This window comes from Syngnathus acus, chromosome 15, assembly GCF_901709675.1.
Source record: "Syngnathus acus chromosome 15, fSynAcu1.2, whole genome shotgun sequence".
Lineage (NCBI taxonomy): Eukaryota > Metazoa > Chordata > Actinopteri > Syngnathiformes > Syngnathidae > Syngnathus > Syngnathus acus.
Window position 1 is genome coordinate 8,936,849 of NC_051100.1, and position 18,160 is coordinate 8,955,008.

Consider the following 18,160-nt stretch of genomic DNA (forward strand, 5'->3'; position numbering starts at 1 on the left):
GCTCTTTCAAATAAAGTCCTGACAGTCTCTGCCATTCCTGGTCACTAGTTGAGGAAATAAAGTAGGCAACATTGATTTGCAATCAATGGCCTTTTACACAAACTGCAAAAGTTATTTCTACAAACATGGAATAAAGTGCACAATATGCAGTATGGGGGGAAAAAATCAATGATGTTGTCCACACAAAAAGCATCATATATGCAAAGACAATCACTCACACGAAGAAAGTGGCCCAGTTAAACCTCAGTTGAATGTGTTAGACAAACTGACAGGACTAGAGGGAAGGAGGAAAAAATGGAAAGAGGAGGGTGGATGGTGATTGGCTGCCGCAGACATACTGTAGGCGGTTGTCTCTACAATGTCGTTGCAGTGAGAACATCATAATGGCTCGTCGCCAGTCACATTCAATTGTCAAGAGCAGATCCAGTATTGTCCGTCAAGCTGGAACTGATGGATAAAGTCCAGAATAACAAACAAATGATTTTCGTCTTGCTTCTGTCCTGAAAGCAATAATGTGTAAAATATTGATGACATTAAAATAAAGTGGCCTTGTGCTGTATATTTGACACCAAATCTTTTTTCTCTTCCTTACCAAGTGTTTACACCCTACAAGCAAAGGTATTTGCCCATAAATATTCAAAAGAAAGCAAGAGCTTAATTGTCTCAAGAGGTGAACGTCAGACAAGCTTAAGGGCACCAAAGCTGAGCCTCACATCACCACCGAGCCAATTAAACATTTTGAGGAAAACGGGAAATAAATTACACAGCGTACTTTTCAACAAGAACAGAGCACTTTGTCTCGGGGACAAACAGAACAATGCTCATGTTGAGAGGTGTTTTCTACTTTTCCATGAATCTAAATGGAGGAGCTTGATTATTAAACAGTGTGACAAAGAAAGCGCTGAAGACATTTGCAAGCTTTTAATCGTATATTTGGACCCGTCAGCAAAACTAAAATGGGAATGTCTAATATTGGAAACGAGGCCAGTAAAGAAGACGAGACGCGAGTCCTCAAGTATCAAACTCAAGGCCCGGGGGCCAGATACGGCCCGCCACATCATTTTATGTGGTCCGTGAAGACAAATCGTGCATCAAATTCGTGTCATGACTAGAATTGCAAATTGTCTTCACTTTTAATAATATCTTTTTTTTTTTTAAATATTTGACCAGTTTTTACTCGTCTGATTTGAAAACAAGTTATTTGTCCGTTTGTTTTGTAGCTTTTACTGTATATAATGAGGTGCTCGTACATTTATTTGGGTTGACAGTCATAATGGCCCTCCGAAAGAAGCTATGACTACAATGCGGCCCGCCAAAAAAATGAGTTTGACACCCCTGCGCCAGTCGATGTGCCCCAGCAAGGCTTCTTGTTAAGTCCACCATGAACCAGCATCAGCAGGCCTCCTCATCCATGGAGATTGTGCTTGTTTCTCCCCAGCTGTGTGTCAACCTTACCAATAATAGCAGTTGAATAACAAACACAGCCTCAAGAAGTCTCACAGACTCTTGGGACCCCACCCCCCAAAAGACTTTGTGACAAACACAAGAAAACCTAATAGGGATGCTCCTATTGGTTTATGCAAATGTCAGGAGTCAAACACTATTAGAAATCTAATGTGCACAATGCATGAGCCCTTAGGCGCACGGCGTACTGTAGGCAATGGGGGTATTTTTAGTGGCTCCCAGTACCACTACTCCTCCTCTATGCACCAATCAGAAGCTGCTTGTCACTGTTTCCATGCTGAGACATGTTTAAATATTGATAGGGAGAAACGCGAGACCGTACTTTAAGTTGTACCAAACTGGATACCAGGGGATTAAAGAAATACTGAGAATGCCTATTGGTGATCATGCGGCTTTTGTTGTAGTTCTCTGACGAACATGTGTTTGTGAGTTTTTGAGGTCACGGAGGAAATCATTTTTGTCTTGAAAATGACACAGTTTAGCACCATGAATATTACATATCACCATGTTAACAAAACAATTGGTGAACTTGGAAAAAAAGCAACAAGTGGCTTTCCAAATGTGTAACATGACCAAGAAATAGAGTCTGTCTGTTTATCTGTAGCTGTAATTTTACTTATGAAGTTTGATAGTCAATCAAAAATGATTTGTTTGTTGCTGATGCGGCTTTACAGTTGACCAGGCAGTAAAACAGAGAACAGCATTTTTCCCGGTCTGGTGTTTTATGTACTGAATATGTCTGTCATATAAAACTGCCACTGGACTGCAGTAAACAAACAGTGATTGATGGGCCCGTCTAAAAAACTTTCAATTTTTAATGTTCTCTACGATGAAATGTGAAAAAATAGATTATATCCTAAGAGCACCTTAGAGTAAAAGTTAACAGCTACAAAGAGTTTTCCCTCTGTCACTATTAAAACAGAATTGGGCAATAAAGTTAATAGAAATGACTCTGACTCGTTTCACAATCAAAGGTGGAAGTCTGAAATTTAATGATACTTTAGAGATTCATTTAGAGACATTTGCCAGTCATTATTTATTTTGGTTTGGTAATGAAAAATGAATCAGAATATACAACCGTTTCCATTAGCAACTCAATTTAGTGTGGGGACAGTTTCAAGACACCAGGTTTGACACTTTCAGGTTGAAAAAAAAACCATAAAAATCCGAGTGCATGTTTTAGTTTATTACTCTTGTACATCATCAAATGCCTTTTGTAGAAGTTTTCAATAACATATCCTAAATTTTCCTGAGATCAGCAAACAATTATTGCTATATTATTTTGACTGTAGATTAAATAAATAGATATTAAGAGAATGTATGGATACACAAGCATAATATAATTAGATCAATAAATATAGCTGTAGCAGTTTTTCTTTTGTTTTAATGGAAAAGAAGGATCGTAAGTTCTCTATCACTTATCCGAGGGAGGACTCCACATATTCCAAAATTTAATTGTGCCCATGACGTCTATAGATGGCGCTGTTGCAGTGCTCACGTCGCTTGACAGCGAGCATGTTAGAAAAGGAAAAGTGATCAGAGAGGCATATGTTTGCGGGTACCAAGCTGCGGCTGCAGCATGTTACTTCTCTTAATCCCTCTCCGCTGTTGACCGTGACAGCCCCGTGCAGTGGCCCCAAAATGTACGGTGATGGGGAGGGCACCGTGTGGGACCGGGTCGGGCGGCCCCATCGGGACTGTATGTGCTATCTTGGACCTCCGACAAACTTGATGCCGCTGTAAGCAAATTTGTTTACCTTCTTTCTCGTGCTTGATGCTCGATTGATTGGCTGTGATTGAATGGACCTGTTGCACGAGAGATGTACATTCTAGATTATTTTTAATACAGCTGTTATAAATAGCAAGTGAAGAAATAACCCAGAAATATTTAACTCCATCTGCTTTGTCATTTCATTTTTTTTTATCAAGAGTATATATAACTATTTTTTATCTGTATGTGCCATATCAAAAATTAACATTACATTGGGATTATTTACAATTTCTATATCATGCATGTGTTTATAGTTGAATGGATATGTGCGTCTGTCCTACAAAGGCAAAACAACTCCAGTGGCGTTTTTCTATACTGTAATGTTGTATAACAGCAAGGGATTCACTCTTTTATGAAACATAGGATGCTTTTTAGTTTAATTGGTGCAATATCTTGACCATTTTAGAGTATTATTGCGTTAGTGTTATGCTACCTACTGGAAATAAAACCAATGTCGCTTCTTCTTAAAAGCCAATTACATACATAAACTACTGTGTGCAGTCTCAAATGACTGGCCACCATTATGTATGCTCGTATAGCCAGGAGCCATCACTAATATTTTATCGGCCTCTTTGCAAATCACTTGTGATTTTCTATAAGCCTCGAAAGCCATAGTAGGTCGATTGTAATGCTTGCAAGTTGCAACACCCGTCACTAGCACTTAATGTCTTTCACACAATGGCTGAGCTGAGGCAGGACTAGTGAAGGATGATGATTTCTGTACTGTACATGAGAGGAGATGCGGGGGCCTTTTTTGGGTGCACCATACTAAGCTCCACTTACTAGAGACAGATCTGATCTCGTCAAGAACGAGCCCAAATATACAGGATCCCTTTCTCTTTTTCTCTTTGTCTCGCACTGTCAACGTTACTACCTCCACCCTTTTGCTTCCTTCTCTTGCCAGCGGGATGCGCAAGTCGCCCGAAGTGAGCCCCAGAAGGCTTTCGGACATCAGCCCTCAGCTCAGACAACTCAAGTACCTTGTAGTGGACGAGGCCATCAAAGAAGACCTCAAGTCTTCCCGCTCAGTGGAGGACATCAACAGTGCATCCATAGAAGAGCGAATACTGCGTATCACTGGATATTATGGCTACCAGCCTTGGAATGCCAGCTACAAAAGTGAGTTCAATAGTGTTAGAACATTGCATGTGCACCAAGAGGTTGCAAACAAGAACTATATAATGCAGTTTAAGTTTACATAATGTGATTAAACGTATTTCACTATGTATATTGTATATTAGAAAATAAATTTATTAAAATTAAATGTGTTTATGGACAGAAAAAGGCATTGCCCTGACCCATTTGTTTAGATATGATTCATAAAAAATTACTGTATTCATGAATAATTAAGTAGCTCATTAATGATTTTATTCAGATAATGTATGTTGACTGACTCGCAGTTGTTGCAAGAACAATTAGACTAATGAAGTCAAATCCTTCCGTTCAACTCATCCTTTAAGAGTTGTTTTTAAAGCATCATTATCGCTAAAGTTGGGGCAGCTAGCAGAGCGAACTTCACTGAAGCTTGAGGCATCAGACAATCGAAACCTTGCTTTGAGCAGTAAATTCTTTGAAGAGTTGTTTTTTTTAACATAGCTTTAATCCTCTCTCTCGCTTTTAATCTCTGCATCACTTCAGGAGATTTGCATCATTTTGGGGGGCTGAGCACTTAACCCTTTAGATCTGGCTTGGTGTTCCATCATTAAAACACTCCCCATGGAACTGCTATTAAAGCTGAGCCATTTAAAAGAGAACATCTCCATAGGCTGTTTATGTCATTTATCACAGTTAATTAGAACAATTGTGTGGAAAAGACGCTCACTTTTTAAAGTTTACATTTTGGTCCAACAACAAAAACATCTTAAGATCCACATCCTACAACACACACACGAAATTGTTAATGTATTGGGAGACAGTTTGGAAGGTAATTCGGCCAATGTGGGTGGCACTTGTATTTTATTCCATTAACCGCCAACCTACTGGCGCTAACTGGCAAAGCAAAACGAAATGACGTACTGTGACCCTGCACACGCGAGCAAACTCTCTCACTGGCATGCAGGTTTAAACCACCAAAGTACATTGCTGCCTCCACAAAAGCACCAAATGTCATCTAAACCTGCTGCTCATTTTTTGAAATGCCACTGAGTCACTTTGCCTAAAGTAGAAACCCTCCAACTAATTTGACTCTTGTGGACAGTATAAGAGGTTGATTTAAACAGAAATGCAGCCAGTGGATCAACAAGTTCTTATTTCATCAACAACTTGCATTGATGCACCAAGCAGCAAAACACCTCCGCTCTGTTTGTTGTGTCTGTTGGGTTTGATGTCAAAGAAAAGGTCATAGACAAAATGTTATTCCTTTTTTTTTTTTTTGTTCCCACCCCCCCCAAATAGTTTTTGTTAACTCAAACAAGGGGGAAAGGTGACGTAAACATACCAAAATGGCATCAAAAGGGCTTCAATTACAGAAGCTCCACTTGGCACATCATTGCTCATTTGATGTCGAGAAAACATTGCCGTAAATCATCAAGTGACAAATGAATATAATTATGCAATTTCAGCGTCAGGTAATTTTGTTAGTAAAATAAATGTTTATCCCCCAACTCGTGGAGCTGTCTGGTACGAGGAAGGCACTTTAAATTTCACATGATTTATGCCACGTTGTTGTCTCTTGCTGATCATGACTCGGAGACCTCTAGACCAGCAGTTCCCAACCTTTTTGCGCCACGGACCGGTTACATGTCAGACAATATTTTCACGGACCGACCTTTAGATAAATATATAAATAATAAATTTATAATAAAAAACGCATAAAAATAAAACTCACCATTAAGTATCTGCTCCGTAGCTTTGCGGGCTCGACTGGGGAAACATGTTATGTGACCGGGGCGAGCGTCTTGACCTGCAAAAAAAATTATTGTTGTGGCTACTCTTGTATTTCAAAAATTGTCACCTCAAAAATAAAAGAGTAGCTTGTAAGGAGGAGGTCTTAAACCCACTAAACCAAAAAGCACTCACGGAGATAGTTCTTCAATCCAAAAAAGGTATTTATTTACATTAAACATAAATCTCCGGGTTGACTTTCATACAAGAAAAATAAAACAATAAAACATAATCTAGTAATGATTTTAGTGGTTGAAAAAACTGTATCACTACTCCTCCTTCAAAACCAAGAAACACCAAAAAAAAAAACACACCTGTCCTAACTCCCACATTATAGGTAGGAGGTGGCTGCAAAGGAGGAGGAGACCTGACTGGCACTGGCACTATCTGGCTTCACATATAGAACAGAAATAATTCATAGGCCAGACCACAAATAATAATGATATTAATACAATCAATATAAGAAATTAAATAGGCTCCAACAATTATTGTTTTTTTTCTGTGCGGCCCGGTACCGGTCCGTGGCCCGGTGGTTGGGGACCTCTTCTCTAGACCATTGAAACAAAAATTGCTTTCTGCGGCGACCAAACTTTGTGTGCGCCAAAATTGTCGGTATGCTAATGCTTGTGGCCATTTACATTAGAAATACGAAGCAGGGGACTATAAACTAGATTTGTATGAAAATCAACTTGGTGGAATAGGCTGTATTTGTTGCTATGGTAACCAGATTACGCACACCACTGAAAAAAACGATGCCACTGTTTTCCCCTAACCTGCAGATTGAGGCTCATTTTCAATGGACATGCAGTATGCATTTTTGAAACGTCATGCTCTAGCTTCCCTATGCCTGAAAAAGATATGCAGTGTAGAAAATGGATAGTTTCTCCCTTATTGCGTCAAGGTGTCTCTACAGGTGTGCACACTGAGAAATGAAATTTATTTTTTCCCAATATAATTTACTTTAACAAAGATAGCATCTCCCTCGGGTACAAAAGTTGAGGTTTGTGAGGCATGAAATGAAAGGAAATGTTGCCTTCTATTTTCAGCTGTGCTTTTCGTCACGATGAGACCCAAGGTGCAGGAACAGGTTGGAGAGTTTGGATGGTCATTTACACCTGTCATGACAGTCTCGCAAGGCGGGACTGATGATTTGAACAAGTTATAATAATTCGTATAATATGTTAGCATTCAGGAAGCGGAGACTATGCTTGCTTTAAATACACAATTTCTTTTTTTTTTTTTAAAGTTTAGGTTGACAATAACCTTCAGTTGAGTGTGGCAATAAAGAGCTTGAAGCCTCTTTTTGGAAGACGATTTACTAAGAGTGCCAATCTGCTGCTTGTTATGATGTGAGTCACCTGCTACCATACAGTGATTTTATTTCTAGTTAGTGCAGTTTATGTCTCAAAAAGTTGAGTCACTTGTATCTTAAGGCATCACTGTAGTAGTTTGTTTGAAGAACTGTTTTGTGGCACCTATTATACTCCATATACTAACAGCACTGTAAATGACAGAAAAAATTACATCATATTTACTTTTAATATAAAATTCTACCAACTTCTTGTGTAAGCCGATTCTATGCGCTTGTTGAATGATAATTAATCATCAATTTGGTAGCCGATGTTCCCTTTGCTCACACTTTTTCTTTGCTGCCATCCACAATCTGTACCCACAGCGCAGGCATGCGGAAAGGCATCCTGGGAAATGCTGTCAATCATAAAGCTGAAACAGAAGGAAAAAAGGCCAATTAAGACAGGAAGAGTAAAATTATGGTGGCCAGAAAACCATGAGAAAAGAATCTGTCGTGTCGATCATTTGTTACCGTTAAGTAAAGAATGTGAAAGACTGATACTGTACAGTGAGCGCATTAAACAACCATTTTATGCTTTATTTCCCCAGTGATGCAAACCTGTCACTGTGTGCATCCGAGTTGAAGAGAAATCTTAGTGCTTAGTGGAAAAAAGTACTCACTCACATCATCCCCACGAACAGAGTCGCCATGACAGCACGCTCATACATCCATGTTCACACTGTTTTGCTCTAAACAATCAATGAGAGAAACAAAAAAGCCCCCCTAATCAACATACAGTATTTTTTCTGTGGGCTTCCGTTTTTTTTCTGCATGCATATTTAAAACACTATTTCATGTTTTAGTGCTATGCTGCAGAATATACGGAACATGCAGGCTGGCACATTTGCATATTTAATATTGGATGCAAATGGCGTTGGGAAAGGAGTCATTTCTTTTTAAACTTGGGGTTATTTGTGTAATGTATTAATACATGACTGAATTAAGGTTTTTCTAGGACTGTAATCACTCAACAACAAACAGTTTTGCACTGGCTTCCAGTTTCAGTTTTGTTGTTGTTGTTTGAGGCAATCATACATTTATGAGTGTTTACTGTCATAACGGCCCACTCATGTGGCCCATGACAATGAAGCTGAACAAACCGTCATTTCTAGTCATTTAGCAACATGACAGAATCCAAATATTTGACTAATATTAAACAGCTGTCACGTAATGTGACACATTGCAATTTTATACCAATGCATATTCCATAAGCCTCAATATACTGTACATGCACATAACCCTAACTGGCCGAATTATTGACGGTCAACTAAGCAGCCAACCTATATTATTATGCCCATTACAATGGAATCAATCAATTTAAGTGAAAAATGCACTTTTTATTGCCTGTTGAGGCAATAACATGCTTGGACTATGCCCTAAATGGACATTTCGTCCATCTCTGGTATACTCGAAAGCACTTCCTGTTGCATAACATGACATGCATAATATAGAGTGATGCATAGCAAATCATACACCTGCCCATGCTCATTGCAATTCAGCTGACTTTGACTTTGAAGCTGAGAACTCGCTGGCGTTTATTTCTCATTTTTGCTGTAGACGTGAGAGGGTGGAGGGCTACTGTACAGAATTTGACACTATTTTCGACATTTCATTGGGAGAGATTGCATCTTTATGTTTTGTGGTATTTGAGTTACCCAATTTAATTCAAGGAAGAAAATTAGAAAATGCAACTGCCCTGACTGTTTTTTTACTCCACCCTTTTCTACTGATGGAAATGCTGTTTCATGCCAGTCTAGTCCTGCAGACACCCTTTCACCTCTTTCATCGAGCGTTAATTAGGAGAGGCGACGTATGATCCCCACCCAGACGTAATTAATCTGCTGTGGTTACGCACAGCACAACGTGGTCATAAAAGAGCAGCAGCCGGGGAACAAAGTAGGCAAAGTGTAAATGAGGTTGTGCCAGCAATTTTGACTCTGAACATGTTGATAAGAAAATGTTGCTTGGTAAGGATCTTGTGACAGCAAAGTGTATTCGAGCTGGATTCTACTCCATGTAAAATTAACACAAGCTTAGTGTCGATAAACAAGGAAAAGAGCCAACAATAGACAAGCAGTAAATATATTACGTATAAACCTCCTCCAGCGTGTATGCTCTTATCAGTGGTGTTGCCAGAGGCTGACAGTAAATACATGGTGACTAATTCATATTTTTTTTGCTCTAATACTTTGCCTTGCGGTGTAAATGGATGACACAAACAATATTTTAAAAACAAATTCATCTGAAAAGGTTGTGATGTTCACGCTCAGGTGGATGCTTCACTTCACTGAAGAGATCATTGTATACTAAGTGTATGCATGTACATATGATGATTGATTCCCTTTTATAAGTGAATTTCACCTTAAAATATGCACACAACCAAATTATGATTACTAGTGTGCTGTGGGAAATTATCTAATTTCACAAAGTTTGTCCACAGGCTATTATTTAATTACAAACATATACAGTATGTGTTCCGCTCGCTAAGCCAATGATGTAGTCAAAACAAAAGCTCTTCTATTGGTATGTCTTTGGTCTGTCATGTTTTTCCAACGTAAAATAAGTTTTTTTTTAATGACATTTTGAATCGTGCATAAGCTTATCAAAAGGAGAATAAGATTTGTGTCATCGCCATGGCAACGCCACTCACCAACCTCAGTAGTTTAATACCAGCCTGGACACACTCGAGATTTCTTAGCGCTAGCATCCAAGTTAATGCTACAGCTCAGCATTCTGTATATTTATATTAAATTTAGTTTTTGTTTAGTTACCGTAATTTTCGGACTATAAGTCGCGGTTTTTTTTCATAGTTTGGGTGGGGGGGCGACTTATACTCAGGAGCGATTTATATACATATATATGGGGTTTTTTCACTTTTTTGGGCATTTTATGGCTGGTGCGACTTATACTCCGGTGCGACTTATAGTCCGAAAATTACGGTATTTGAATGTCTATCAAGAGATGCCATTATATATGTATGATGTAATTTAAATACACTGTTGGTATTTCTTTTAAAATATACACTGAATTCACAGAGAATTTTTTTGCTATGCTTGTCTTAATTATTTTGGCAGTTAATTAAATTTCTTTTTAAATCATACACGGAAGAAAGAACTTTTACTGCATGAGCTGTATCAAACATCAAGTAAGCTCGATGTCAGTCCATGGAGGCTAATTTGAGGGTTTACTCTTGCCCGGGGGGCAGCGAGGGGGAAAGATTTTTGTGTTTGTTCACGCTTTTCAAATTTTAGGCACCATTTGGTGGCAACAAACCTAAATAGCAGGAGCTATACACACAGCAGTGTATTGATTGGTCCAGAGAGAATCACAAAATAAGGAATGGTGCATTTGATATTTTCCCCTCTTCCATCAAACGTTTTTTTTTCTCATTGTCATAAACAAGGCATGCCAAGAAAGACAACATGGTGGATGGCCTCCATTGTTGTCGTTTGTTTACTGACCTTTTTCTCTGTTCAATTTGGCAACACACTCCTGGGTGGAAACAGATTGGGATTTACTCTTCCAAACATTATTGTGTTGAGCTGAAGGAACATCATTTCATGAATGTGCTGGCAGGAACATGAATGCAGCATTCGGAGTGTCATTGTTAGGAGTGACAGTGTGGCCAGTCGTCCATTGGCATTAGGGGAAGCTCACAAGCGTATCAGATGTTCTCACTCCTCACTGAATGGAGAACACTATCAAAAAGGGAACAGCAGAGTTTTCTCTCACTTCAATTATAAGCGCCTTAGTGTAGTATGTTACAAAGTGAAGTTGCAAGTTCTTCATATTTTGATGGATTATTTTTCTTTTACACCAGTGCATTATTGTTTGTTTTTTTACACAGCAACTATGTAAGCCATTAGCTAAGTATGACTAAATATGTGTGGACCCCACCTCTGGCTCAGTCCATTGGGATAGGCTCCAGTTTACTGTACCCACAACCCTGATGAGGATGAGCATTATAAAGATGAATGAATGGAATATTCTGAACTCCCATTTTGAGTTGCAAGCATTAGTATATTGAATTATATTGCTCTGGGAGTTTTGCCATAGCGGGGCTAGTTGCAGATATTGCATAACTTCCATGAGCTCATGTCGTGTTGTTCTTCATTAAATCATAAGCTAGCCGAAAGTAAAACAGCTGGTGTAAGCATGACACTTTAAGTCATTGTTATTATCACCAACACACACGGTATTCACCTTTGTGCCCAAATATCAGAAAATTAAAGGCATAGTGAACATGGATGTGAGTTGACAGAATTTAAGGGGTTTGGGGATGCAGAATAAGCCAGGTGACAATCCTCAACCTACCAAACAGATGTTCTCACATAGCATCAGCAGTAGGTTGCAGCAAAGATAAAGATTCAGAGAATGCATATTGAAATGGCCGTGAAATTTTTGCCATTCAGCTCCTTGTTGAGGGAAAAGTACTGAAAGATTGAACAATTTGAGATGCAAAATGCATTCAAAAGGTTTAGATCTCCCTTTCTCTCTCTTGCTCACACACACACACGTACGCGCAAACACTTTTTTGAAGCAAGTCCAAAGCACCTGCTGCTCTTGTAGTTGGAATGTTAGGCCGAGGGATGAAGAGAAAGCAGCTTGGCTGTTGGAAGCGACCCACTGGAGCGACTCTGTCGGGCCATCTGAACACTTCAAAGATACAAACCAACAGCCCAGAAGCATAATGATACCACAATTATGCAGAAAATTAACCTATTCATCCTTTCAGTCTTTTTGTAAGAAACTGTTCGTGTTCCATAGTGAGAAAGAATTGTCAATGGCGCTTCTTGAATCCTGTTTGAATTTATTCAAATGATCGATTACAAAAGGCAAGCATTTCATGTGTCTGTCAGCCTCAAACTAATCTACTTGCAGAGTCTCAAGTGCATCAATCTTCTTTTTCTCGTCACAATTAGTACAAGATGTTATATCATAATTTTAACTTCATATTTTGTTACTATTCTGTAACATTATTCAGTTTGAACATTTAAATCAGTTATTCTTTAATTCAGTAATTATTTGGAGTTATTATTTAGATTATTTAAATGAACCAACTATGCAGGTTTTAAAAATGAGGGAGGAAGCCAGTGAACCCACATAAAGGTTATTACAGTCTCTGCGTCCATCTGGGTGAAGATAAAATTGATGGTAATTGTTTATTGTGTTCTGAGGGTCCACAATGCATACCTGTCATCTCTGCCCCACTTTGTGCTCCATTTCTTGACCGAGTTTCATCCATTTCTATACGAATGATTGAATATGTGTGACTACAGCGCTCTCTGCCGGCGGAGGGCAGACAAATGCATTTGTTCACTTGACGAGTTGGGCTGTGGCTCGACAGCAGAGGGCGCTAGTAGCATGTTTTTGGAAAGTGGTACTTTATTTTGACTAGTGCACGAGCGGACCTAATGCACAAGGAATTTGCTACACGTGTTAGTGTATCTAGATTGGTGCATTGGTCACACTGATGCCTCGTATGTCTACTCTGCTATTTGGCTCCACATTTTTTATTACCAATTTTTTATCATGCAACTCCAAACAGAGAGTCAAGATGATGTAGACTGCAAGCTGTTCCCTCTGGTATTAATGGAATTGCTGCACTCTCTTATTAACATGTGGAGTGTGACTGCAAGAGCTGTCATCAAGTATTACAGCTTGACACCATTTAAATAGACGCCTGTGGACCTCATTAGAAGCGGCTGCACTTTCGAGTAAGTCTCACATTACTTTGGAAGGCAGAAGAATGAAGGATGACGTAAAATGAACTTTTCTTCCGTATTTGATACCCACAAAATAATAGTAATCTCATACTTTATGCCAGATAAATAATAATATGCATACAATAGTGTAGTACATTCTCTCGTGTTCCTTCCGCAAACACAAGTGATCCCATTTCAATTTGTGTCTCACACATATACATGCACATTCAAATGTACATTTTTGCAAAAGAAGCTTTGCCATTTGAGGCCTGACAATTAACCTCCTTCAAAGTCACTTGAGTCTTTTTCTGGATCCAAGAATACATCCGATTCTGTCATGTTGTGCCGTTGCGCATTAGCGCCTTCTCTCTGGAATGACCTCCATTTAAATGTTAGGCATGCACCTTCTCTGTCCATTTTAAAAACTCATTTGAAGGCCCATTTTTATTCTTTGTCCTTCATCTGACTTGCGACTTTTACTGTTCTGCCACTGTATATTAGTGTTTTGCTTTGTTATAGCTGCTGTTGTAGTAAAATGCGCTATAAAAGATTGCATGAGGCTATTACAAGTGTGTAAAAAAAGGTCCTGGCCTCTTACGGTCACAACCTTAAACTATTCATAGCTCCCTGAGTGTCAATTAAAAATGTACTATATCTCTCTGGGTATGCGTGTGAAAGTTCATTTTGCTTGACCTCTATGGAACTTGAAACAAGCAGTTAGAGGAGTCAATGTTTTATTACCCCCCCCCCCCCCCGAAATACCCGTTATATTATTATTATCTGCAAGATGAGACAAAGGACAAAGAACTCTTTTTCTAGGATGATTACATGGTGCCGTTATTGCTTTGCACATATTAGATTATGAAGATAAAACGAAAAAGACAAAAATCCTGATTTATTTTTCCCTTGAAGAAACCGATCTCCACTTTTCCATTTTACATATTAATGACTACACTATTAATATTCGTAGTCGTATTAGAATAAATTCACTTTTTTGTAATTGACCACAATGTTGTCATCACAATTCAATCGCAAAATCTGATTAGGTCTAATCCATTGAGTTCAAATAGCTCAAATGAAAATCTTCAAGCATCGATCGAGTTATGATAAAGAGGTTGCGTATGATATACATTATATTAGCTTCACCAAAGGAAAGATTACAGATGTCAACACCATCTTCTTTATTAAGTCGTAGGCCTACATTCATTTGAATGTTAATTTGCCCAAATGCTGGACAAAAAAGGCAAAACCGAATATGACATAATTTTGAAACTAGGAATTGGATACGTTTATTCAAATACTTTATCCGTGAGTATTTGTACTTTGATTAAGCATCTGTAAGCATTCGGTTGAAAGGAAACCTTCTAAAGGAGGTTTTTAGTTACTTTTAAACTACTAGCTTAGGTTCAGTGTAGACAGAGTAAAGCCTATAAATTGTTCACGCACACTCAAAGGCAACATCTGTCAAGTTCTGCAACACTTCAGTACCTTCAGCAACAGACGATGCCATAGATAAGCTGTCCAAGCTCCTTCTCTGCTCTGTTTGCATTGTTGACAAAACCTTTGTAAATACAAAGAAAAAATGATTTAGGTGTATATACTTAGACATAAATGGCTTCATAATTTCTTTCAAAATTTGTGTACAATTTTATTCAGTTTGTTGCATAGTAAGTGATACCTATGACTTGGTTCGATCCCAGGTGTGAGAATATATCTAAATGTGCTTTTGTTGTGCAATTAACTCTTTATTTATTCTTTTTTTTTTTTTTTACCTCATGTAGTGTACCTATTGAAGTGTCCATGAGGTGTACCTACACATATTGTCATATAAAGCAGTTAACCAAATGTCTGATTTTTATGGTTTAATTGGCGAATATAAAAACAAGGACTAAAACACCAGACAAGTTTTAACATAAATGTTTATTAAAAATAATAATAATATTATTAAAAGTAAATTTCAAACCAGCAATCCAATGTGAAATTGCAGTGGATATATTGGATAACAATATTTAGGCGTATATATGCATACACGTTATTTTAAGTGTTATAAAATCAAGATTACCCAAAGAGAAGCATAATCTCCCCGTTGTTGCATAACGGCGCATCCCTTCATGCAATAAAGTTAGCCGTTAGCTTGGAGAAAACTCGCATAAAAGAAGTGCTGTTTCAGTGAGTGGTTCTTTCTTTCCTTGGCAAATCGTAAATCGACATTCTGGCTTACATAGTTTACGCCAGGAGGGAGACGCAACACGTTCACTGACTGATCCGTTGATGCACGGGAAGGAAGGAAGCCAGTTGACCCATTGACTCGTTCGCGAACGGGAAAGTCACGATTTGTTCCCTCACTTATCCGTTCTCGCATGAACTGGAAATGCGAATCACTCACTCACTGATTCGTTCGTTGGTGAACGGGAAATGCAATTCACGACTCGTTCGTGAACGGGAAGTTACGTCAATTTCTTCTTCGTTTTGTTTTACGGCGAGGTGCTACCAGCTTCAATGGGCATTACCGACACCTACTGGTTGAAGTCATATGAACTTTAAAAAAAAAGAACGAATCACTTTAGGAAGTGATTCGGTCACTCTCGTTCACTGAAAGGATCCGTTCTTTCGAACGGATCGTTCACTCACGAGCCAACACTAGTGTAGGTGTTGTATTATAGAAAGAAATGTATGAATAACCGAGCCAATTATTATTATTATATATTTTTAAAAAAATGGGGGGGGGGGTGTAGTTGTATTGTTTGACGTATATGTTCCCACGGGATGTTGTAATATAGAGAAAAAAGTGTGCGTTGCCGTTGTCGACATTACCGTGTGTTTACTTGATTGTTTTTTGTCTGGTGTATTGCTTAGTTGTGTGTGTTATTGAAATAAAAAAAATAAAAATTATCAGTGTGTGTGTGGGGGGGGACGATTCGTTGAACAATTCGTTTGAACGAATCTTTTGAGTGAACTGATTCTAAGGATTCAGTTCACTTAAAAGAAATGGAATACACATCACTATAGCACAGGTCTAATCACTAGAGTCAGGCAAAGGGATTAGAGATAAATGTGTGGCATTCAAGTACCCCAATAGTTTGAATAAATGACTTGCTGCAAGTCACAAGTGATGAAGTACGTGTTTTCCATCATATTGATATGAAATTTAGCTTTGGAGCCTTGGGCAAGGAAATGAAAACATTGCCATTTATTACAGTGGGCTTCCCATCAAATTTGAAAACTAGATGAAGCGGTACCACAAGATTGGAGGTCAAAGCAACGCGCTTTGTTTGCGCAACCATTAGAATAAACATGATTGTCCAAACACAACATAATAGCATATTTTCAATGCATGCACACACACACAAACCCTTTCCATCATTCTATTTGAATTTGTTACAAGATGGTCACCTTCACCAGGCAGGTTTTGTGTGTTTGTTATTCATGGAGCGCAAGGTCGCTCAGTCGCAGTATGCAATCATTCGCTTTAATCGTGCACATTTTCTTGTACATTTACAGGATTTCATGAAAATCACAAGTATGTTTTTGTTTAATTAGCTATGTTTGATTGGTACAAATACAAACGTATTGAAGATTGAAGGCTCCTCCCAAAAATTTTTTTTGCCCTTCCTTGACTACACACTCACCTCTATTCAGACACTTTGTGTGTGTGTGTGTGTGTGTATGAGAGAATGTGTTGTCATGAGGCATTCCGGAACAGTTTGATCCTCCTCCGTGCTCACACATAAAAGTCTATGAGTCATTGTCTGGGATCCTTTAACAATCTCATCCATCCCTTTCTTGCACCTCACTCTTTCGCTAATGGAAGAAGCTGACAGCAGTCTCTCCGAAACACAGATGGTCCCCTTTTTCCCCCGGTGGAAGTCGTGCACACTCATGGGACGTCTCACTGTGACCACACAGCAATAGGATTTCAACTGAGATGAAAAGCACCAAACGTCCTGAATGTGCTAGTTCACTGTGCATTCAGGTTTGCACGTGCCCTCTGCTAAGCCATGAAGGAGGTGGAAGTGAGGGATACAATGGCTGGTGAGGGACGTCAACGTTGGTCTGGACAGAGAGTCTTTTTTGAGCTCCCTGTCCTAGTTAGACAGGGTTAGGGGATTGGTGCTGGAGTGTGGCGAGTCTACACAGTGAATTATTCAGTGGAGCTTCCTTCAGGCGTGCTCTCACTCAGCGGCTTTCACACACCAGTGCAGAGTCACTTCAGAAACGCACACAAACACTTTCGCCGCTAAAGTATTGGGACATACCTTTTAATCGATTCATTTATCAAACTTCCTTAAAGCATGCTTTGCGAATTCCTACCTTTTTTATGCTTCTGCCATGTAGATTGTAGACTGAAATGAGAGGAGCCACTGTGATTGGCTGGAAATCTGTTCACTCCCACAACGGCGCAAACACCCATTTCTAATGGAAATTAAAAAAGAAAACTCCGTCCATGAGCACACATTGTACTTTGCGGTGTACTTGGCCATTGGAAGATGAGATCATTCTTGTAGCAATGCAACATCTTTCATTCATGACTCACGAGTCTTCATAAAGCTCACGACACACACTTCAAATAGTCCCTGCACATTCTAATATCTAAAACCATCCATACATTTAGAAACGAAAACCACTCAGATTGTGAGGCAAATTTACTAGCTGAAGCGGTATGTCAAGTGTACGAAATTGTATGCAATGTCATGCAGAAAAATTCAAAAACTCAATGTTCTTGTGCAAGAACGGGGTCATGTGGGGAAACCTTGACACAATGTGAATTTTACTGAGCTTGACCATGTGTCATTTGTTTTGATACAGTACGTTTGAACTCTGTGCACAAATGTACCAAAAAAATGAATCATGGAAATTTCAAGTGCAGACATTCATCCCATGGGTGGATGGGGGGGGGGTTTCACCATGCACGGGTGAATGGGAGGGTGGCGGCACTGACGTGGGCGAATTGCAGCAAATGGTGCAGCTGTGTACGTGAGGAGAGAC

At 39.0% G+C, this 18,160-nt stretch overlaps 1 protein-coding gene across 3 annotated transcripts in view; it reads left to right on the top strand.

The window, feature by feature from the left end:
• The first annotated feature begins 3,011 nt into the window (after positions 1 to 3,011).
• The window catches only part of slc35f3b (solute carrier family 35 member F3b), a 29,120-nt gene continuing 13,971 nt past the window's right edge, over positions 3,012 to 18,160 (top strand). For all 3 annotated transcript variants that reach the window (XR_005100388.1, XM_037271717.1, XM_037271718.1), the window contains exons 1-2: positions 3,012 to 3,203; positions 4,140 to 4,354. Coding sequence is in view for 2 of the 3 variants with exons in the window: in XM_037271717.1 (XP_037127612.1) it covers positions 3,013 to 3,203; positions 4,140 to 4,354 (406 nt within the window). In the remaining variant the exon portion in view is untranslated. The remainder of the gene's footprint in view (positions 3,204 to 4,139; positions 4,355 to 18,160) is intronic.